General features: G+C 39.7%; 1 protein-coding gene across 1 annotated transcript in view; it reads left to right on the plus strand.

Annotated features, from left to right (window-relative positions):
* PRKCE (protein kinase C epsilon) overlaps window positions 1-25,151 on the plus strand; it is a 507,843-nt gene that overhangs the window by 383,867 nt on the left and 98,825 nt on the right. The window contains exon 11 of the mRNA XM_077811974.1: window positions 22,870-23,024. Coding sequence (XP_077668100.1) covers window positions 22,870-23,024 — 155 coding nt within the window. The remainder of the gene's footprint in view (window positions 1-22,869; window positions 23,025-25,151) is intronic.

Raw genomic sequence — 25,151 nt, forward strand, 5'->3', positions numbered from 1 at the left:
TACTCTCAGTAAATGCACAACACCATACGCTGTCTGTGTGCTTTTTCACAGGTTGACTTCCCACTGTTAATACAAAATATTTCACTTTGGCTTTTTTTGCTGTTATTTTTTCCCAAGGAGTCGATCAAAAAGCACTTTGTGGGAGTTAAAAAACATCGTCAAAAAACAAACCTCTTTATGAAAGTGGTGGTGAAGCTTTCTTTCCAGTGAGCTACTTATTTTAGCAGCAGGACAATAAGGCTAGAGAGAGAACAAGGAGACTGAAAGCCAGGAATATTTTTTCTTCCTTGCTCCTACTTAGTGTTTTTGTTTTACTTCCTGAACTGCAGCAGCTGAAATAATTTTTATTGTTTTATGCCCGTTCAGTATAGACATAGAAACATGTTTTCATTGGCTTTGCTGTAAAAAGTCCACCTGATGGGAGAATGGGAGGCATGTTTGAGTTTGTGTGAATCAGTTTCAAGTTTATTTTTTTCCTGTGTGCGACAATTGAAACAAAAAATGCTCCCATGACACCAATATGAACTACATTCATTTTGAAAGCAATTTCAGACACAGCGGAGAATTGTACGTATTTTGAAGCTACTTTCGAATGGTACTCTTGCTTTAACTGGGCTTTCAAGCGTTCTCTTAACAGTGCTGTCTCAGTCCAACTGAAATGCTCAAGGAATTGAATGATCTTATGTGGGATCTAAATAAAACAGATTGCCTGATTGTAACCAATACTTCGTTTTTTACACTGTCCCAAGTCTGTGCATAGAGCTCCCATTGACACCAGTGACAGTACTTTTCAAAGACTGCGGGCAAATTATGACCCGTAATCTTCTCTGTATTGGTTGAAATCAGATACTTTAAATCAGTCTGAATTCTTGGCTTTATTTCTGACACTCTAAACGAATAGGAACGTACCCACATGTGAATGATTCAGTAACAAATTCGGTCCCAGTCCTGCCCTCAGACCTGCTCAGACTCAGACAAAGCACCCAGTTAACTACAGGGTCCCTGCAAGGTTCTGCCTGTGTGGATCAGATGATAGGATCAGGGCCCTAATGGGCTTCATTGAATGATGTGCTTTTCTGAATGTGATTTCATATCCCTTCCTGCGTTGTAGAAAGTTCAGGGTTTTAATGAATCTTTACTTGTGGTTGGTGAATGGAATTTGTACTGTTTTTTTACATTTGATCTGTGCTACTGCATTGTATAGAGATGTCACAATTCATTGATATATGCAGTGGAAAAAAGCTTTGAAAGGCTCCTTCAGAGTTGAAGGACTTTAAACACCCAAGGTATTTGACCTCTGTGCATTCTTGCTCTTTCCTATCAAGTTTATTTTAAATGCTTTCACTCTCTAATGTTGGTTCATGAATTGTAAATGAATAATTCTCATGGTGTTAAGTATGATTCATCTTTTATATACTTGAAATAAGGTGAATCAAAATCTCTTCTCCAAAATATCATGGAAATAAACAAGACTATTATATTTTGTATTAGTAACCTCCATTAATATTAATACAACCAGAATTACATTTCTTAGCCTAGTGCCCCTGTGCCCCCACTCGTATCCCCTCAGACATCATTTATTAAAGGACCATTGTACCAGTACCAGACTTCAAAATATATTTCTTGCTGGATTAGTTCTCTTGCTCCTTAGGAAGCTTCCACCAACAAAAATACCTCTCCTCCTCCTGCAGTTATGCTCACCCTGCACCAGTGGTTCCCCCAGCTTCTTCTTGAAGTGGTACTGGAATATTTTGCTTGGATGCCCATGGTCACAGACATCAAACTAAAGGTCCAGAGGCTGCTACAAGTTGTACATCCCTGAGACTGGCCCTTTCTCATACAGAAAATTCCCTTAGTTGATTTGTTTTTCTGTCCTACTTATCAGACTGTCATCTGAGCCACCTCCATAAATGTTTTTGGATTTACCCTCATACACTCCTATGAAAGAGGATTATGCCTATTTTACAGATCGGGAAATGATGGTCAGAAAGATGAATTGATTTGCCCACAGTCACCCAACTGAACTTTTCTGCGCCACGAGGCGGGCCCTGCTTCCCGGTGGGGATTCAGCCCTGGGTTAGGACAGTCAAGCATTCATGTATCACTACTCATTCCTCTCAGGGATTCTCCTGCCTGGGGAGCAGCTTTAAGTTATTGTTGGAGCTTCACCAGCAGAAACTTCTCAGGAGTTGTGCTGAATCAGTACATCCACCAGCTATGCCCTTTACAAGTATCAAATATGGCCAAATCTTAGGCCTCCACTGGTTAACTATAGACACCCATTTTGTGGCAAGCAGGCACAAGTACCTGACACCACCACAGTCCTCTTCAGCATGGATTTCCCATTGCAGGAACCTTATATATTGGGTTATGCTAACCAGGGTGATCCAGGGCTGAAATTAGCCCAATATTTCTTTAAGGTAAAAAAATGCAAATGTGTTCTTTTTTTTTTAACGCAAGCATTCATGTAAATTATTATGTAAGGATCATTTACCAAAATTCCCAGCCACAGACTTCATTTTTGAAGTTGATTTGCCCATCTGTTTGGTAGCTCTAAGTTGTTGTGACGTCATCGAATGGTTGAAAACTTTGTTGCAAAACCAATACCAAAATTCTAGGCTAAACTGGCTATTTCCACCTCCCGAATTCTCTTTTGAGCTTTGAGTCATATTGCACTTTCTAGGACAACATTCACACTAACGTTAAATTTTTCTGAACTGGCTCATTCCATTGTCTCCTTAAATACCTTCCTAGGGTATGAAAACACTATGCCATTAAAGTTATGTCTATATGTGTCAAAATCAGATCTTACTGTATCCAGGCACATGTACATTCCTTTGTCAGTTTATCTTAAAGAGAACACATTCTGCAAATTCCTATTGCATAAATCTTTCTTTTTTTATGAGCATTCCAAAGTGGATAAGTAAACTACCAGACTATTCTGTAATCATCTTTGATGTTGCAATAGATGCTGTGTGTTGTAAAGTTTTATCCTTTAACTAGCAACATTACAAATCAAAGAGGCAAATTTTGTGAAGGCTTTGAAAAAAATATGGACTGCTTTAGACAAGCTGAAGTTGGCACTTGCTGCATATTAAAGCCCTTTTTCCTGGTCCAGAATGATGGCCAAACTAAACTGCTGCTGAGCCACTGCATTATAGGCATATCCTGCCTATGAAGAAAACATATCAATTCAAAGCATGTGCATATATGCATACCCAGGACCAGCGTTTCAAAATTGTCCACATGTTTTTGGATATGATTGAAGTTCCAACCTGAAGAAGAGTTCTGTGTAAGATCGAAAGCTTGTCTCTTTCACAAACAGAAGTTGCTCCTCACCCACCTTGTCTCTCTGAAGTTCCAATGGCAGGTTTCAGAGTAGCAGCCGTGTTAGTCTATATCTGCAAAAAGAAAAGGAGGACTTGTGGCACCTTAGAGACTAACAAATTTATTTGAGCATAAGCTTTCGTGAGCTACAGCTCAATTCATCGGATGCATTCCTTATGCTCAAATAAATTTGTTAGTCTCTAAGGTGCCGCAAGTCCTCCTTTTCTTTTTAAAGTTCCAATGAGCATGTTCAGAAAGAGGATTTGGGCACACAAAATTTCAACAAGTGTGTACCATTGGACTTATGCAAAGTCAGGGATGCAAAAAGTATTCATTCCCTTCTGCTTATACACTTTTGCACATTTGAACCTAGTTCTGTTTATCGAATGGGAAAGAGAAATGTTCTATATGCCCCTTGCTAATGACAAGTTACTGCTAATTTTACAATAATGCCATCACTTCATTTTGATATAATGATCAAGGATAAATTATTCATTACAGTGCACTTATGTAGTATGTTACATCTTTGAAGCCTATTACAGATATTGGGCTTGATTCACCCAGCATGAGTGCACCCCAACTCAACCCAGGGCAGAGGTACAACATTGATGGATAGTCCAAAAAGCACTTGCAACCTCCACTGTCCTGGGAGCTGGGCATTGCTGTCTGAAGAAAGTTCATGGCTGGGAGCACCTCATAGCATCCCCAGGGCAGCCTCTATTGCTGCTCCTAGTGAGCCCCAACCACAAGTTGCAAATTCCTTCCCCAACCCAAAGCTCCCGGGGCAGCATCAGGGCAACCACTGATCACCTTCTTTCAAGGATGAAATTTGCATCAGCAATTATGGGTGACACCCTTTAGTTTATCCTGTGTGTGGTAGATAAGTATTATTATTATTTATTTTTTATTCTCAATTTTGCAGCTGCAGATGGGTTAAGTGACTAGACCAGAGCTGCAGAGAAAGTCTGTATCCAAGGTGGGATTAGAATTTAGGTCATGTACTGAGACCCGTAGGGACAACACCTCCCTCTCTCAGTATCACTCTATACACCAGGTAAATGTATTGGCCGAGTGTGTACTGAATGTGAGCTTTCATGCCTGTGTTAGTTGCTTTAAGCTGAATGGGGGATTTGTTGAAAGTGAACTTTTAATAATTGTGGGGTTTAATAAAAGTGAGGGTTTAGTAATTCAATTATTGATACTGATTTTAATGCTGTTTTGCTCTCTGTAGCTGGGGCTGCTTTTTTAATCATGTCTGTTGTCTTGTCAAATGGGAATTTGTGAAAGCAGGACATAAGATGTTATGGGTAAATTAATTCTGGGTGCAAGCAAAGGCAACAAACAGAACATATTAGAAAGAGCCCCCATTGGCTACTGCTCAGGTGAGGCAACAAAGCAGGTACTTCTGGTAGGTACAGACAAAAGCTCTGAGCAAATCCAGTTGTAGCCTTGAGAGGAGGGTTTGCATGCTGTCAAAACCCCACCCACAATACTGGTCATACTACCCTTCATTTTTCTGTGATGAGACATTGCGATGTTGTCAGATTCCCACTAAGAGTGCCAGTAAAAATCAGCAGAGCTCTTGGGAAATCTTATGGCTTTAATTATCATTTGTGTCTTATTAAATGACTTACCTTGGACGTGGGTTGTCTCTGAGTAAGAAAGGGCAGTGTAAAATGATGTGCAGTACGAGATTAGTTGGTGTTTGGCATTTCCGTGGGCCTCAGGGAGGAGGGTTTGTAAAGGGTTCCTCCTCCCTCTCCCCAAAAAGCCTGGCACAGTTGTGTCCTTTGTATTCTGTTTCCTGAGCACAAGGAATGCGCAAGGCTGTTGGCCATGCTGGTCTAGGGCCCATTCCCCTCTCCTTGCCATGTACCAACCAGCTAAGCTGGCTCCTCTCGGAGGGGAACTGACTCTGCATCCTTTCAAAGAGAGGCACAGTGGCTGTAAGGGGAGGTGTACGCTGTCTGAAGCAGTGTGTCTCCTGCTGGGGTAGTGCACCTTCACATCAACGCTTGCCAAAGGCCGTGGCTTAAATTGACAATGATTTTAAAAAGGGAAGAAGGAGGATCCGGGGAACTACAGGCCAGTCAGCCTCACCTCAGTCCCTGGAAAAATCATGGAGCAGGTCCTCAAGGAATCAATTCTGAAGCACTCAGAGGAGAGGAAAGTGATCAGGAACAGTCAGCATGGATTCACCAAGGGCAAGTCATGCCTGACTAATCTAATTGCCTTCTATGATGAGATAACTGGCTCTGTGGATGAGGGGAAAGCAGTGGACGTGTTATTCCTTGACTTTAGCAAAGCTTTTGATATGGTCTTCCACAGTATTCTTGCCAGCAAGTTAAAGAAGTATGGGCTGGATGAATGGATTCTAAGGTGGGTAGAAAGCTGGCTAGATCATCGGGCTCAACGCATAGTGATCAATGGCTCCATGTCTAATTGGCAGCCAGTATCAAGTGGAGTGTCCCAAAGGTCAGTCCTGGGACTGGTTTTGTTCAATATCTTCATTAATGATCTGGAGGATGGCGTGGACTGCACCCTCAACAAGTTTGCAGACGACACTAAACTGGGAGGAGTGGTAGATACGCTGGAGGGTAGGGATAGGATACAGAGGGACCTAGACAAATTGGAGGATTGGGCCAAAAGAAATCTAATGAGGTTCAACAAGGACAAGTGCAGAGTCCTGCACTTAGGACGGAAGAATCCCATGTACCGCTACAGACTAGGGACCGAATGGCTAGGCGGCAGTTCTGCAAAAAACGACATAGCGGTTACAGTGGACGAGAAGCTGGATATGAGTCAACAGTGTGCCCTTGTTGCCAAGAAGGCTAACGGCATTTTGGGCTGTATAAGTAGGGGCATTGCCAGCAGATCGAGGGACATGATCGTTCCTCTCTATTCGACACTGGTGACCCCTCATCTGGAGTTCTGTGTCCAGTTTTGGGCCCCACACTACAAGAAGGATGTGGAAAAATTGAAAAGCGTCCAGCGGAGGGCAACAAAAATGATTAGGGGACTGGAACACATGACTTATGAGAAGAGGCTGAGGAAACTGGGATTGTTTAGTCTGGGGAAAAGAAGAATGAGGGGGGATTTGATAGCTGCTTTCAACTACCTGAAAGTGGATTCCAAAGAGGATGGATCTAGACTGTTCTCAGTGGTAGCAGATGACAGAACAAGGAGTAATAGACTCAAGTTGCAGTGGGGGAGGTTTAGGTTGGATATTAGGAAAAACTTTTTCACTAGGAGGGTGGTGAAGCACTGGAATGCGTTACCTAGGGAGGCGGTGGAATCTCCTTCCTTTGAAGTTTTTAAGATCAGGCTTGTCAAAGCCCTGGCTGGGATGATTTAGTTGGGGTTGGCCCTGCTTTGAGCAGGGGGTTGGACTAGATGACCTCCTGAGGTCTCTTCCAACCCTGATATTCTATGATTCTATTGGGCAGCTGGCATGCAGTGAACACTGCTTTATATGCTGACCGTTATCTTTTCACTGTTTCCTTGTACTCCCCCATCTGTTTATTGTATCCATCTGTTGTCTCTTGTATTATACTTAGGTTGTAAGCTTCTCGGGGCACAGACTATCTTTTTCTGTCTTTTGTACAGTGCCTCGTGCTGTGGCATCCCAGTCAATGACTGGGGAGGTCTCTGTGTTCCTGCAATACAAATAATAAATCACTGATAAAATCCAGTGTTGTTTGCAGTGCTGGAGAAGAACTCTGTGGAGCGCAAAAGCTTGTCTCTTTCACCAGCAGAAGGTGGTCCAGTAATAGATATTACTTCACCCATTTTGTCTCTGTAATGATAAAATCCACACTTGAACCCTAAACACATTTCTTTTCCCTCAGATCTGTTGTGTATGCGGGAGGTGGACTGAACTTGCATTTGCGGAAATGAGATTCAGTGGGCATTTGAAAAAAAGACATTGCTTCATTGGTGTGCCTACCATTGTGAACTTTGCTGCTTCCCCTGAGAGCTGCAGTGAATCAATGCCCTAGACCAGGGGAAGCAAACAATAATTGTGTGAGGGTTTGGGTGGATGTGAAAGGATGAGATATTTCCAAGCAAAATAGGACGGGGTCGGGGACAAGGGACTTTCTAAACTTCCTCTGTAGCAATGTCATATATTTTTTTCTTTGCTGTCATATTTATTTTGTTTTGGCTCAGCTGCGATCCCACAGAAGAGAGCTTGATCAGTAAATACTGTAAAGTAATCCCCTGTTATTCTAAAGTGATGGGGGCTGATGTTTGTTTGTATGTTAACTAGAACACAGAAAGATTCAATTACCTAAACATTTACTGCATGTTAATTTCCCATTTCAAGGGAATTCATCTGGTCGAGTACAGAATTCTGATTGTACAGAAATGTAATAATTTTATATTACTCAGAACATTGAGTTCAAATAAATTGTTGAACATAAATTATTTCTGGCACCCAGCGCACAGTTTGTGAACTGATAGGATAGTATCTTTTGTAAATTTTCCATTCTGGTGATTACAGTGCAGTACAAAGTTTCTTGCTGTGCTATTAAACTAGAACCAACTGTTGTCACTGGCTGACCTCTGTTTATAAGTACGTGGGAACATTATTGAAACACTTCACATAATAGAGAGGAGCTATTTCTCTGCTAGTGAATATCTTTACTTTGGCAAAGATCTCATTCAGTTAGCTCTTTTGAATGAAGTGCAGGATTTCCTCTCCACCCGCAAACTCTCTTAAAGTACAAATGAAGAACCAGCTCCTTTGCCACTTAGTCATGCAAGTAGATGTTACTGACATGAATGGTCCTGTTGGAATCAGTGATCTACTGTAGTGAATAAAGGTTGCAGAATCAGATCCTAAAATAAGAGCAGAGACTGAATACGCTTCTTCTCTCCCTACCCACCGCGCCCCACCATGTTATATAAAATTGCTGAAATGCCGTACATTATGTGCCATTATGTTGGCATGGTCAAATAATAATCCTACAGTCTTCTGTTTGGTCAAGAGTGATTTTGGAATTCCCCTTATCAAGGCATTGAGAATCAACTAGCCTAGATTAGGGCTTCTCAGTGCTACAGTAATATAAATAATAATAGAAGTAGGAAAGAGCAAATAACATAAGGGTGGGTGTTCTACACAGGAGCACTGTGGCACAGGGCTATAAGTGCATGTTGATTAATGGATGGGGGCAATGATTTCCCCATAGAAGGTGCAAGATTTGTAGCTTCAATGAACAGCAGCCCCATGGTGATGGGTTGTAGAAGCCTGAATGCTTCACTTAATGTTCCCTGAGCTTCCTTTGATGACTACTCTTGAGAAGGAAGGCAGGTAAAGGGAACAACTGTCCTGATTCCCCCTCTCCTTCCGAGACACAGGGAAAATAAAAAACAACAAAGAAAATGTGGTGGAAAGTGTTTCTGGAGCAGACAGCAGAAGAAATGAAGTTTATGTACAGTATGTGTGCGCACTGGTGTTAATGGGATTAATTCTCCAAGGTATGTATGCAGCCTGGATGTGTATATTTTAATTTTTTTAACCACATTTTTGTGAGTTATTAATTACTGTTTTCTTGGCAAGTAAACGAGCATTAGTGTCAGGCTTATGTTAACCAGATGAATAACTTATTTACAATACGTTAAATTAACTGTGTGAACCAATTTTCAAATGTTGGTTTATGCATTTTTCTTCTTTACATAGCTTGTGTGATTGCCCCATGGGAAGATGCTTACCCTTCCACCCAAGCTACAAACCCTTTCCAAGAAGTGACTCGGTGGAAGAGGAACAAACAGGAGAGATATTAATGGTTCTACCCTCTTCATTATCTTCCCTGAGTGGTTCTGTTTTAGCCTCTTACCTTCTTCCCCTAGTAACACCAGGACCTTTCAGGATCTGGTGGGCAGAATGGTTGGATTTTTGAACACACCCTTAGCATGAATTATTCAACATGCTGGAGTTAAGGGATAGGGAGAAGATTGTGGTACCTGGAAATGGAAGGCTTCTGGATCCAGTTCAGGAGCTGTGGAACCACCTGAAATCTGTTCCATCTGTGTCTAGAAAGCTAGAATCCCTGTATGATGGCCTGGCCTAGCAGAGAAGAGCAATGGATTGGAAGTCAGACAGGAGTTCTCTTCTAGTTCTGCCGCTGACCTGCTGGGTGACATTAGACAGGTCATTTTAATCCCTCTGTGCCTCAGTTTCCCCAAGTGTACAATCAATTTAATGATACTCCAGGCCTTTCTGTAAAGCATTTTGAGATCTATGGGTAAAAGGAATCTGTATGAGCTAAGTTTTATTCTTAATCAAGACCCCAATGCAGGATGGAGCATTAAATATGTGTTTATATTGTGTCAAATATTCAGAAGCTAGTGAATTACTTGTACTTTCAGAAAATATCTGCACATGAAATTGTCTGCACATCTGCATGTATTTGTATGCTGAAAAGGCTGATTGTGTGTGCCCATAGCCATGGTGCTTCCATATATCAGATTTCCACACACAAAGTAGCTTTTTCACATATAAATGCAGATACCCATACCGGTGTCAGTGTTTAGACTGAGTCGGTTTACCTGTAAGAATTATGTTTATATGCATAAATACTATATATGCAGTGGTGGTGTAGCTGTGTCGGTCCCAGAGAGACAAGATGGGTACTGTCTTTTATTGGACCAACTCAAATGTTTGTCTCTCTCACCAACAGAAGTTGTTCAAATAAAAGATATTACCTCATCCACCTTGTCTTTCTAAATACTGTATAGTCATGTAGAGTAAATAATATTACTTTAATTTAGGTACAATAATTAAAAAGGTGAGTAGCTTTATTTGGAAGCCTGGCTTTCCTTTGGGAACCTTGCAGATCATTGTGCAAGAGGAATAAGTTTGTCTTCATGTCTAAAATCTGACACATTTCAATGAATCTGACCCTACATGTAACTTGCACGTGAAAAGCCCGAGTGGTCATCTTTCCAGGTAGCTAACAACAAAGGATTTATGAGAGCAGATTAAATTTGGTTGATTTTGTTCTGTCTTTGATTATAAGTTGATTTAGAAACAATTGTGCTGTTCTAACTGAGGGCCGGTGTTCATATTTTTCCTGTAGAAATCAAAATAAATAACTATTAGTTGCTGCCAAAACACCGTAACATTTTCTTCATGATGACACTGGTATAAGGGTAAGTTTGATATAAGGGGAGCTTGGGGGCTGATATATTTTTCTGCCATGTGCATCAGGCCATTGAATGAGAGATCTTTACATTTATCTCACCCAGACTGTTCTACTTTCCAAACAGTTCTGAAAGAAAATAAGGAGATCAAAGAATTTCACAAAAAGCCCTTCCCACAGCTTATCTGTCTTGAAATGAACTATTAGAGAGATGGCCTGAAAAGCTTACCCTACTTGCTTTGCCTTCTGAAGTGACTGGAAATATAAAATGGGCAATTTCTGCACAGCATCCAGGTTATGACTGGCCCTGGTATAAATGGGGAGAAGGGCACAAAGAGATGTGACAGAATCCTGCCCCTGTGGGAATCACATTACTTTATAGGGGGCAGGCAAGAGGTGCCATCTGAGAGACGGACCTTCTGTGAGCTACCATGGGGGATGCAGCTCTGCACCACCGCAAGTTAGTGCAGAGTCTAAAAACGTTTAAAACATTGGCCAGAATATTTGGCTGTCATAGACTGTTTGTCTGCAGGCTAATGTATTATTCTGGAATGGTGGATTTTCCAAAGGTTTTTATTTCAGTTTGCTCCAAAAAGTTTAAAGGAGAACATGCAGAGGGGGTTAAGCTGATGACCATGGCAATCAGCTTGCTGCTGCTCTGAATCCGCATTGCATGTCCAGGCCTAACTAATTCAGTTTGTTGCAGTATTAAGCACTTAATCCTAATCTAAAACCCAGTAATTCTGTGGGATGGGAGAATCTCCATTAAACTCCAGGGGCTTTGGATCATGGGATTAGATATTTATGGTGATGGGTGCTATAGAAAACTCTTAAAATAGGTAGTAAATCTAATCTCCAACAATGATCAGGAAGAACTGTAACAAAAATATGTTTAATAAAAATCAGAGTAACTATCTGACAATCAAAATGATGGCCACAATATTTTGCAACTTTGTGAAATTTTGGCCCTGCTGAAGTAAACATGAGTTTTGCCATTGACTTCAATAGGGTTAGGATGTTAAATTCTGTCTTCATTAACTAATGTAAAAAAATAAATACCTAGAAAATCATGACTGCTGTGGAGAAAGTAAATAAGGAAGTCTTATTTACTCCTTCTCGTAACACAAGAACTAGGGGTCACCAAATGAAATTAATAGGCAGCAGGTTTAAAACAAACAAAAGCAAGTATTTTTTCACACAATGCACAGTCAGCCTGTGGAACTCCTTGCCAGAGGATGTTGTGAAGGCTAAGACTAGAACAGGGTTCAAAAAAGAACAAGATAAGTTAATGGAGGATAGGTCCATCAATGGCTACTAGGCAAGATGGGCAGGAATGGTGTCCCTAGCCTCTGTTTGCCAGAAGCTGGGAATGGGCAACAGGGGATGGATCACTTGATGATGATTACCTGTTCTGTTTGTTCCCTCTGGGGCATTGGCCACTGTTGGAAGACAGGATATTGGGCTAGATGGACCTTTGGTCTGATCCAGTATGGCTGTTCTTATGTTGAAAATGCCCAGGGTCCAGGCTGACACAGGGAATGTATTTATAATTCCCTGTGCTAGCTTGAATGACTCTAAACCAGTATCACTGACTTTAAATTCTTTTAAAACACACTAATTTATTGTGAAACACATTTCTGTTTGCCCTTTTGCAAACCTCGTGTGCGCTCTAATTCAATGTATGGTAGTGCAGTTAAGTACAAAGTAGTAATTTTACACAGATCCTTGTAAGCAAAAGCACTTTTAATGCAGTATACAAATACAAAGTATCTGTAATTTACACAGACTGCAGGAAAAACTTCATGAAAGAGCTTTAACCTTTGTCAGCTATTTTGATTTATTATACAGGTGTTAATTCCAAATTCATAGTGTACAACAATTTAAAATGCATATTCCAGGGTGTTACATTATTATTGATGTCATCTGTGGCAGAATAATTAAACCAAGTTACCTTCTTGCTGTCTCAGATAGCTGTCCAGGTAGAACTTAACATTCCATAACACTCACTGGTTATGATAGACTGTAATTTCCAAAAGTCTGTGACTTAGTGCAGAGCATATAACAGCTCCCCCATTAGCTGACAGAGTCACTTGAACACCAGCAGCATCTGGTTCATTGGAAAGCACTTTGGGTTACTTTAGGGACATGAAAGACAGAATAAAACAAATTCTATTCTAATTCTAAAAACAACTTGATACATAACAGGAAGCCAGCAGTAAAACCCCCAGAGAAAAAGTAATATACGAAGCCTGCTTTGTGCAAGTTAAAATCGGAGTACAAGCATCCTGCTCAAGTTAAAACCCTAGTCAGAGGCTTCATTTTATATTTCAGTCTAGGCCACAAACACAAAGCATTAGACTAATCTAATATAGAGGTTATAAGAAGCTCTGTACAAGCTCTGAAAGCATTAGTTTGAAAACCTAACTTGAATCCATGATATAGCCTTTCTTGACCAGATCAGAGCTTGTTGTTTCCCATTACTTAGCTAGAGTGTGAGGGTGAAGTTAGGTAACTGCTTTGGCAACTCTTAGCCCTCAGCACTCCACAATCCACCTAAGCACATAGTAGGATTGTACAGGTGTCACTCAGCACTACCAGTTGCTATTCCTGCCACAACCTGCCTGGACCATTGCTGACTGGGTTCATAGTATGGGCTGAATATGGGCCAGGGCCAGTAATATAAAGTGGGTGGATGGTGGGGGAAAAAGAAGCACGGCATTAATGCTGTTTTCCCTTCTGATTTCTAGGTAAAAGTTTGTATCCAGTCAGGCTGGCCCACCACAAACTATTTTTATTTCATTTCTTTTTTCAGCAGTGACTTTTAATAGTGGTTTTCCTGGAACAGCCTGGAAACCTAACATGCACTATTTAGACACACATCAAGTACAGCATGAACAACATTCTTCTGCCTACTCCCCTCAAATATCCTTCAATACACTTTGGAGGGATCATCACAGGGAATGAGGGGCCATCTTGGTCTGCATGTCTGTTCATTTACTACTGAGGCCACCAGCAAAGATTGTGCTTATCCACTAGGCCTTGAGATCTTTCAATAATGATTTCAGTAAAGTTGCTTTCAAATGGTGATAATCATAGTAGTAATAATTTATGAATAACACCCTGCACTCATATATGGTAATACTTTTCACCTCAGACTGCCAAGCAATAGAGTCCTTTATTTTAAACAGGAATCACTACACCCTCTGCTGAAATGCAGCCAATTCTTGGAAGGAAAGTGGCAGCTGTTTAACAGCACACATTGAAAAAAGGAGTAAACAGTGAGGTGGCAAAATTTGCAGATGATACAAAATTTCTCAAAATAGTTAAGTCCCAAGCAGACTACGAAGAGCTACAAAAGGATCTCACAAAACTGGGTGACTGGGCAACAAAATGGCAGATGAAATTCAGTGTTGATAAATGCAAAGTAATGCACATTGGAAAACATAATCCCAACTATGCATATAAAATGATGGGGTCTAAATTAGCTGTTACCACTCAAGAAAGAGATCTTGGAGTCATTGTGGATAGTTCTCTGAAAAGATCCAGTCAATGTGTAATGGCAGTTCAAAAAGCAAACAGAATGTTAGGAATCATTAAGAAAGGGATAAATAATAAGACAGAAAATATCATATTGCCTCTGTATAAATCCATGGTACGCCCACATCTTGAATACTGCATGCAGATGTGGTCACCCCACCTCAAAAAAGAAATACTGGAATTGGAAAAGGTACAGAAAAGAGCAACAAAAATGATTACTACTCCTCATAACACAGGAACTAGGGGTCACCAAATGAAATTAATAGGCAGCAGGTTTAAAACAAACAAAAGCAAGTATTTTTTCACACAACACACAGTCAACCTGTGGAACTCCTTGCCAGAGGATGTTGTGAAGGCCAAGACTATAACAGGGTTCAAAAAAGAACTAGCTAAGTTCATGGAGGATAGGTCCATCACTGGCTATTAGCCAGGATGGGCAGGGATGGTGTCCCTAGACTCTGTTTGTCAGAAGCTGGGAATGAATGACAGGGACTGGATCGCTTGATGATTACATATTCTGGGGCACCTGGCATTGGCAAATGTCGGAAGACGGGATACTGGGCTAGATGGACCTTTGGTCTGATCCAGTATAGCGGTTCTTATGTTCTTATACAGCAGTTTAAGACAGTAAGTGAAGAAGAATACTCTTATCTTCTTCAAATGTCAGCTACAGCTGACCTGTTTGGGTTTCATATTTGGAAAGTATCTTGCTACCAACTGGGCCATCTAGTCCCCAAAACGTTTGTAAAATGTTCGATAAAAATGAAATTGAGCAGTATTTTTTTTCGGAACTTTTGTCCTCCATCTCAGTAGTGTCTAACCACCTCAGAAGTATAATGGATATCTCCTTGCATTAGCCCTGTGATGTAAGGAAGGATTATTATCCCCATTTTACAGATGGGGAATTGTGGCACAGATAAAGTAAGTGGCTCTCCCAGCGTTACAAACAGTTTATCAGATCACCCGACTTTCATGTCCATTGTCTAACCACAAGACCATCCTTCCTCTAGAAAGCAAAGGGCTAAGGCTATTAGAAACTGATAACCAGGGAGAGAGGAATGAAACTGAGTATTATGTGTATAACAATGGTAGTTCCAACCAACCTGAAGGAAATTAAAGCAGCTGGATTGTCAGAAATATTTTTGTTACATTTGTTACCTCTTGTTTGTATAGATTTCCATTTGTACATTATAGCTACTGATAACACCTCTGATTCAAACTCTGAGAGTGAGAACAGATTTTATAAAATGCACACTGAAAATACTCCAGACTTACAGTTCTTGAAATGTTTAACATTGTGAGCTCTCACCATCTCCCATCATTTCTGGGCGTTCATCCCAAGGAACATGAGACTACTGTGGAAGTCGTTTCTTCTAGTCATTCACAGAAGCAATTTTGTAAACACCATGGAAAAATTATTCTTCTGTCTTAATTTTTTATTTAAAAAAAGCCATAATTGGCCTTAAAATAGACACTGAAAAATAGGAAACAATAATCACTATAAACATAACCCCCTTTTTACATATCACAGTCTCTTGTCAAAGGATTATGTTTGAGTAAACTTGAAAGGGCATAAAATTAATATGAGGTTTTATTTCTCTATTTCTCCACATCTCTCGTCTTCCATACACTTGTTCATTTGGCAGATGACACTTTCCAAGATTGGGGTTGGGGGAGATGTTTGAATCTAGGATTCTGGTTCATTAAGGCTCTTGTTTAGTTTTGTGTACTAAGTCCAGTGTATCTGTGCAATTTCAATCAGAAGCAGGAAATGTTTATTCAAGTTCTAATGGGTGGGACGGTTGCTGCAGTTTTAGGTAATTTTAAACAAACTGTTTGAGCATCCTGTTTAAATAGAGTTAAGTAATCACAGTTTTGTGCTAGTTGGGAAAGAGTTTCATACACTCATGATTTGAATAAAATATCATCTTACACAGCATACCAAAGACATGATATATTTATCTGGCTTCCAGTGTATTTTGACTTTTGTATTGATAACAAGCTTAGTACTTTTATAGCACAAAACACTGTCATTTAACAGAAGGTATAATTCACGTCTGAGCTATTTTTGTGTGTTAAATTTACTCTTAATCAGCACACATTCTTAATTTTCTAGTGTGGTTTTGAAATATTTTTCAGTAGTGTCTGGAAAAATCTGATTCAGATGTAACTTTCAGATGCTGTTTCTTAGAAAAGTCTACTGAGACCGTGAACTTAGTTTAAGGACTTAGTGAAAATCAGGAAGAATTTATTCACACCCATTTGTATGAGAAACATAAAAGAAGGAAAAAATGGTACTTGGAGAATGCTGATAAGTCTTATCAACTGTGAATTCTATTTGAGAAGTATATGTTTGATGCCTTTCCTATTTCTGTGCTTTGAACGGTTGCAGGGATAGATCCTAGAGTCTAAGGCTTGTAATGAAAAGAGTGCTTGCCTGGCATATAGCATGGATACACGTCTTGGATATGAAACTGGGAAACAGATTGGATGATGTATTTCTGCTTTGTTTCATTTCAGTTAATTGGGCTGTGTTCAACTCCATGTGGGGTCACACAGCTCCTAAGGTTCACTTGGGGAAAGGTTTGTGCTCTTGAGCTTGCCAGCAATAATTGTACTTATCCTTGTGCTCTACCAATACATTTTCATTACACTGTGATCTCATTAAATGTTAAGTGAAAAACAAACAAAGCATCGGGTGAATTAAGGGCTCATATAATGATAATATATTCTTAAAAGTGGTAGGCAGTGATCATTTCTTAGTGGTAAACAATACAGCAAAAGCTGTAATTCCCAGTCTCAACTTTTGTTTGGGATGTACATGAAAGTCTGTTCCCCAACGATGGTATCTTTCCACATATAAACAACTAATAGGTTATAGAGAATCATGTATCAACCCACAACTGATTGGCAAGAATATCTAGGAGGAGGTTCTTGGTCATCAATCACACCTCCTCAAAGATGACCTAGGATGACCCAGGTATGTCCTCAAGGATTATGGCTATTTATTTCTGGAGGCGACCACAGTTTTCCCAACAGAAAAGAAGGCATGGTCTATGCCTCAAAGAACTTAGTCTAAAGAGAGACAGACAGAGAGGGCAGAAAGAACAAAAGAACGAGAGTAGCATATACACAGCTAGGCTAACAAAAATGTCAAAAACTAATGTGGGTGTATATATCTGTAGAGAGGAGGCAGTGATGGGAATCAAGACAGGAGATAATGAGGGCTTGGATGCAAGCTTTTGCTGTGGAGATAAAAAATAAAGGATAGATCTTAGAAATATTGAGGAGGACGAAGAGGCAGGATTTGAGCACAGCTTAAATGAGTGGGATAAGAGAGGCTGAATCAAATATAACTCAGTTGACAGGCTTTAGTGGCCGAGAGGAAGGTTGTGGAGCTGAGGGTGACAAAGGAAAAGGATAATTGAGAAGGAAGTTAAGGAGTTTGGTTTTGCCAGCATTAATCTTAAGGTGACAGTGAGACAGCCAGGAGGCTATATCGGTGAGGTAGGCCGAGATGGGGGTTGAAGACAAGTCAGGACAGGCAGATTTGCAAGTTATCGCAAGATATATAGTTGAAACCAAAGACAGGAAAGGTTAGTACCATGGAAATTCAGATTAAAATTGAAAGCTTTTGTTATTGTCTTCCAGACTGTTTAACCCAAATCCTCTTTGCCCTGAAACACTCTTACCCACGGTCTCTGTTTTAGATTGTTTTCATTTATTATTTTAAGTGTTTTCATTCCTCCATAACTTCTTAGAATTCATGGGAGAGAAGGTTAGACTAAGGGAGAAACAAAAACCTTTTAAAAAATCTTTACTTCAGAAAACATATTTGCTTATTTTATAGTCCTTTGCTTTTTTGGTTTTGCATCACAGATGCCAAGAGGGGATTAATCTGTAATAGCTTGTTTGTGATTTTTCCTTTTATTTCAGTTTATGTAATTAAGGAGTTCCCAGGACTGTTTCACATGTTTTTTGTTCATCAAAACATACTTCTCAAATGTTATGGATATGGAATCCAAAAAATAATCCAAACCGGTTTTGGAACAAAATTGATAAATGCAACCAAATCTAATACTTAGCTGCTCTAGGTACTTGGTTGTCAATACTGTACAATACTTTGTTCTGTCCAGTTTGTACCCTCCTCATTTTAATGTCTGAATAAATCCTGAACACACATCTAATGAATGACATGTTCTCAGGTGTACCTCAGTTTCTGTACTGGGAAGTGTATGATGAGGGCGAAATCCTGGTTGTATTTAAGTCCATTGGAATTTTGCCATTATCTTCAATAGGCCCAGAATCTCATCCTGAGTGTGTGTGTGTGTAATGGGAGAAAAATAGGAGATAACAGAAGAATACATATGTTCTTCGTGTTAGGAACCCAAATTGTGGGTGCAAAAAGTTTAATGGAAGTATATAACAATACATTTTTTTCTCAGCTGGTACTGTAGTGATGGGAACCAGAAAAATACCTAGGTAAAAAATTTCTCAAACAGAGAACACACATGTGCTCCTATTTTAGTCTAGATTTATGCCCATTCCAGATTGAGCAGATCCTTTCTCTGGAGCATAGGAAATGAAAAGCCAAATAATAGTTTAGAAAAGCCGGGTGTCATAAAAATACAAAAAGAAAAGGAGTACTTGTGGCACCTTAGAGACTAACAAATTTATTAGAGCATAAGCTTTGCTCTAATAAATTGGTTAGTCTCTAAGGGCCACAAGTACTCCTTTTCTTTTTGTGAATACAGACTAACACAGCTGCTACTCTGAAATCTATAAAAATACAAGAGTCCTATTTTCTCCAGGACGATGCTTTCTGTGCCAGTGTTGCAGTATTGACACGATGCATCTTATTATAATGGATTATACAAATTGACATTATACTAAAATAAAAAATCCTCACCTGAATTCTTAACATAAGGAAAACATGATTTTCAAAGACATTTCTGGCTGCCAATTCCAATAAAACTGGCTGTAATACACACCTGGGAAAACTAGGTAGGCTATTTGAAATGTAAATGTATGTAGTAGGAGAGTGTAACCTGCAAGAGCATTTTGTAGGCACTTAATGCCATGTCAAGCAAATACCACGGTAGGATAAATTTATCCACAGTGCTGTTAAACCAGCAAATCCAAAACCCAATCTGAACACTTGCCTGGAGAGATGAGCAATCTGTTTGTAGGGCATAACATTGGTCAATACACAAGGTGTCTGATACCCTTTCACATAAACGAAAAAGTACATTTAAGTGTGTATAATATAATCCATGTGAGGCTGCCTTCCATCTGAAAGAATGAAGGGAGATGTGTGACTTAGTACCTTGCCATTCCTGGGATCGGAGTTGTTGCTGAATCCCCTGTGTTCAAATTGAGCACAACACATCTGGCTCCACAATCCAGATTAAATTCTAGATTGGTCAAATCAGGAAAACCCTGTAAAGGATCCTAAACCAAAACCACAGAAATCACATTTTGACCTCAACAGTATGTGATGCTTAAAATTGCCACAGATAGGTGTTTGAGGACTCCAAGCAGAATATGGGCTCTATTTGGACCAAACATGCAAGTACCATGATTGCACCTACAGAAGTCATTAATTGGGGTAGTGATGTTGAAGTGATTCCCTATGCACCCAACTGGAGTTACAGAGTTAGTCTCTGTGTAGATGAAAGATTAAAGATATCATCTGAGAACTGGGAGCTCATCTTAAGTAACATACAGAAAATATTAATAGGTCTGTGTAGGAAGGAGGGTTCTGCTGAGATTTCTGCATAAGATTTGTTGGGCATTCTCTCTGCTCAAATCAGAGTCAAGAAAGTTGAGCATTTTTGAAAATAGACTGGGATTACAAAAATTCTAGAGGGTACTTCTGTTCATATAAGGTAGGAGTATCCAAAGGTCATTAAATTTTAGCCTGCAATAAAATCAAGGTCAAGGGGGCAGTATGGGCAGTTTAGGAGATAAATATACAGTCTCCACTCCAGTAGTATCTCCCCACTGAAGAAAGAAACCATAAGCACTGTAATTACGTGTCTTCAACTGCTTCCCTTATCTTCATCCCACAAGGAAATTACTCCAGAGTTCTTTCACTCACAGTGCTGAGTAGTGTGGAATAGGTGACTTGGCAGTCTCATGACATAGAAAGGCTGTTCCTGCAGGATTCTCTATAGCATAGCAAGGACAATCGACAACATTTTGTGCATTTGATGTCTCTGAGTCCTTTTGTTCTTCTGGTGTAGACACATCCAGTGGGTTGCATTTTTGGGACTCAGCCAGCATGTCATAGTTAGGTAGCAAATGCTGACCCCTTCCTCCCACTGCCTGATTGTCTTGCTGTGCAGTCATGCCCAGACTCTACCAACTTGGCAGAACATAAAATGCTACAGTGAAAAGGTGATCACTAAAGTAAGAGGTTGGGAGGAATTACTTTAGCCAACTGAATGACACAGACTGTGACCTCTCATCCCTATCATATTTGTAATGTTTTCCCATGTCCTCTCCAAATGGGAAGGTGTAAAACACAGTAATGCTGGGAATTGGTTGTACCTCTCCCATGCAAATCTTCAGAGGCATTCTGCCTGCAGAGCATACAGGTATGCACTACAACTCTTGGAATAAAGATTGGGAATGTTCTGAAAAGAGGTGCTTGCATCTCCTCTTTGGAAGTATAATGTATCCTTGCCCCACATCTCTGCAATCTCTCAGTCGACAGTGTTGCTAAGTCTTGTGATTTTTATTGAGAGTCTCGCAATATTTGTTGCTTTTTTAAATGCTCCAGTTTCTGGAGTCATGGGATTATATGAGCATTTCACCGCTTTTTTTTCTTTTTCTTTTTGTTATTTTAAAGCAAAGTTCTATTCTTCATCATTGCAGAAAAAAGTTGAGAAATGTGACCTGAGGATCAGAATAAAAAAGAACCTCACATGTATTATTTTGTTTGGCACAAATATCCTGAGGGTTTAAATCTGATGATTTTTGGAGACCTGTCTCATGATTTTTGAACACTTTGGATTGGCAATATTGAGTCAGTCTGGCAGGTGGCAAGACTATAGCCTATACCATTCCCTTTGGAGTGTCTATTACTTCTGGCAGCAGTAAGGCTATTGTTTCCCCAGTCTTTCCTTTCAGGAAAGGACTGTGATGGTGGCTGTCTGGTACCAGTCACTGTCAGGTCTAGGCTTGATATTTAGATCATCTACATACATCACTCAGGGCTGTGAAAAATGTCATGCCCTGTGTGACATAGTTAGATTGATGTAAGTCCCAGTATAGTCATGGCCAGGTTGATGGAAGAATTCTTCCATTGACCTAGCTACTGCCTGTCAGAGAGGTGGATTAACTACAGCAGTGGAAAAACCCCTCGGTTGATCTACGACGTCTATACACTACAGTGCTACAGTGGCACAGCTGTAGCACTATAGCTGTGCCACTGTAGCAGCTGTGGTATAGACATGTCCTCAGAGACAGGATGATGGATAGGATGGACCTCGGGTCTGATCCATTGTGGCAATTCCTATGTTCTGATGTGTACAGTGGGGTTGCTTGCATTTTCTTCCTCTACATCCTCCACTTGTGACCTTTACTAGGCTAAGCAAATGTTTCAAGCCCCCCTTCAGGAAAGCATCCACATTCAGGACAGCACTTAAGCACGTGCTTAATTTAAGTCAGTGGTGTTTAAGTGCTTTACTGAATTTGGGCCTCAGTTAGGGCAGAGTAAAGACAGTCAACTTATATGAGTTCTGAGACCAACTACATTAGATAATATTAGTCCATTAAAAAGTACTAATCTATAAAATGTGTGATCTGTTTTAGACATTGTGCATAGAAAGACATATTTTAATAATAAAGAATCTGAAAATAGGGTTCCAAGCAAAAGGCAAAAGCGCAAGGTGGGGAGGAGTAAGGCTAATGATATAATTAGGCAAAATTCTAAGGATGGGCAATAAACCTTTAGAGAAAATGGGACAGTGATGATAAAAATGTATATACCATATTCTTTGCCTATGCTTGATCTGCATTCACATGCAAATGCGTCATTCACATTTGGTTTCTCAGTGTTGCCAATTGCTGCTATTTTATATTGTGACTTTTATAGTACTTGGTGTTTTTCTGAAAGCCCCAGCTCCCAAAGTCACGTCATTGTGTGAAAATGGCAGCTGGCACTGAAAAATGAAGAGGGTTTCTATCCCTCATTGCTATGGAGGAAAGTATGAAAAAATGAACCCTGAAGATTCAAAAACCAGAAGACAATTAAAAAGAACCCCAAATAGATTTTTTTAAAAAATATGATTATATTTAAGCCAATCTTATGATTTTTGAGAAAGCCTGACTCATGATTTTTCACTGCTTTCTCATGGCAATACTGGTTTCCATATAAAAATTATTAATAATATGTAGTGTGAAGTCATAATTTGGAAGAAAAGGCATTTTATAGACCCAGTAGCTGATAATATGTAGGGATAGGGAGCCAGGTGCACAGGCAATCTGCAAAATCATCCTGCCCTTCAGCAGCTGACAGAATCGACATTGTGTTGTAATATTTATTTTAAATGTTTTTTTAAAGAGCATGTAAATATTTCTTTAAAAATAAAAAGCTGATTGTACTATTTTAAAAATCCTTATTACTTTTTAATCACATTTTAATTCTCTTCCTTTTCTCTTTCGTTCGCTCTTTCTTGAATCAGTCTTCCCTGGGGTTTATTGTTTTTTGGTTGTCAGCTTTCCCCAGTTCAGAATTGTAGCATTTGTTCTTCAGTTTCTTGACGCAAATCCTGCTGTCGCCTAATGTGTAGTTTAAAGCAGCCCTTTGTGTGGCTGAAAGAAATTAGCTAAATAGCACTGTTTTAATTAATTTCAGGACCGCCTCTTTTTCGTCATGGAATATGTAAATGGTGGAGATCTAATGTTTCAAATTCAGCGCTCACGCAAATTTGACGAGCCTCGATCCCGCTTCTATGCTGCAGAGGTCACATCAGCACTCATGTTTCTTCACCAACATGGCGTCATCTACAGGTACTCTTTTGATTAAGAATGAAGTATTCTTGAGAGCTGGGGGTGAATTTGGCTGTAAACCTCTGTCTCTTAGCAACCAGATTTAGATTAGTTGTTTGTTCCAATTTGCTTACATAGAACTTTTTTTGGCAGTTTATCATTCAGAATGTTAACATTTGAATAGTCTCTGCAGCAGTCGCCAGCTGTGTGTGCCAGTTTTGTATTATAGTACAAATAAAGCTTTTTGAAAAGCTTGGCACATTCTGACCTAGGGGTGAACTTTTTGCAGATCAGCGCAATCTCTTCACTTTCCTCTCTGTGCCATAGATTTCCTCTCGCTTTCGAACTCCCTGCCACTTCCTGAGTTTGTTTGTCCTACTTGTCTCCAGTCTGATAGAATCAGGATAGTAGTTTGCAATGGCCTTTCTTTTTAACTGTTAGGATGAAGTCTCAATCCCTAACAGGAAGTGGCTCTTTGCAGACAATTTGGATTTGCTTGTTACTGCCCAGAGTTCCCATCTGAACAAAAACTAAACTAAATCACTACCCTTCCAGTTTAAAATAAAACAAACCAAACCAATTTATGAACATTTTTGTTGTGCTGTGGAGAATGCATTTAAGAATAAATATTTATTATTAGAAATGAGAAACCACTTGGGAAATTTTCACCCTGTTATCCATATGTTTATTAAGTCCTTTATCTTGTCGTTTCACCCTTCCTCTCTTTTTAAATTATTTTTGGCAGCCTGTCACCACTTGCGATAAATCTTGCCTGCCTGAAGCAAGCAGCATAGCTGTAGGTTTTGGGATGTGGGTCTTTTAAACCTTATTGAAATCTCTAAGTCTGTTGCGGGCCATGGATATATATTAGAGTTTCTGATATTCCTACTCCCAATCTCAAATTTTCAATATGACTTATTTTAGGGGACCTACATTTTTTATGTGAAAAAAGTCTATCTGAGGACATGGAATTTAAAAAATTGATGAACTCATATTTAAAGATGCTGCGTTAGAGCTTCTTGGAAAGTGGACTCAGTGAGAGCTAGAGATGGCCAACCCTAGGACTGGTCAACATTTTTCTGTCAAAAAACTGTTTTTTTATAGAAAAGTGGGGTTTTGACTTAATGAACATTTTCACAGAAAAGTGTCTGCTTTCCATGGGCACTTTCAACTTCCCATCAAAAAGTGGAAAAGTTTCATTTTTTGATGATAAGTCAAAATTTTCCATGGAAAGCAGACACTTTTCTTTGACAATGTTTATTGGGTCAAAAAACAGTTTTTTGACAGAAAAGTGTTGACCAGTCCTAGGATTGGCCATCTCTAGCTGCAGTCGGATGTCTGGCTGATCCACAACGCTGACAATCAGGTTGTAAGTTTTGCAGAAGTAAAATCAGTTCATCAGATACAATTGGACCCTTTCCAACCCCTCTTCTTCTGGGGTTTAAATGGTTCCAAGTGCTCACGCCCTAAATACATATCTTACCTTTGTTGCCTATGTAAGGACTCTTTCACCCCGGTTTATTTATTTCCAAAACAACACATCAGTAGGGTTTAGGTAACCCCCTCTGAATGTGTCAGAATTTCATAAATTGCCTTTTTTGGGGGGAGGGGGAGGGAAGGGGAGGAGTTTGGTGTCTTAACAAGTGAAGGATTTTGAGGATTAGTTCTTCTAAATAGGCTATTGTTCATTTCTCAGCACTGGTAGCTGGAATTTACACCCTGAGTAATTAGCAGTTAATTTACTGATTTCAGTGAACCAAACAAAAAGGTCACTTTTCAGACAAATTACCCGCAGTGTGAAGAAAATCCAAATTGATAAAATTACACGACAACTTCCTGAAACGGATATGTGTAATAACCTTCTCTCTACTCCTTCTCTCTCATATGTCAAGCCATTGGGATTTGGCTCTGAACTACACTTTATCACTGTGTACACATTCATTTTAACGATGCCTTTTTAGCACACTCTAAACGCTGATGAGTGAGCAATGCTCTGTGGTTTAAAGCTCGCTGGGTTAGTCTCAACTTCTTACTCAGTAGCCTATACTGCCATAGCTCTGGCATACTGTAGTAAGCCATGCTGTGGTATTAAAATAATTGGTTGAGTATTTGTACTAGGGCTAGTTTCAGGGGAGACAAATGAGAAGA

This window comes from Eretmochelys imbricata, chromosome 3 (genome assembly GCF_965152235.1).
Source record: "Eretmochelys imbricata isolate rEreImb1 chromosome 3, rEreImb1.hap1, whole genome shotgun sequence".
Lineage (NCBI taxonomy): Eukaryota > Metazoa > Chordata > Testudines > Cheloniidae > Eretmochelys > Eretmochelys imbricata.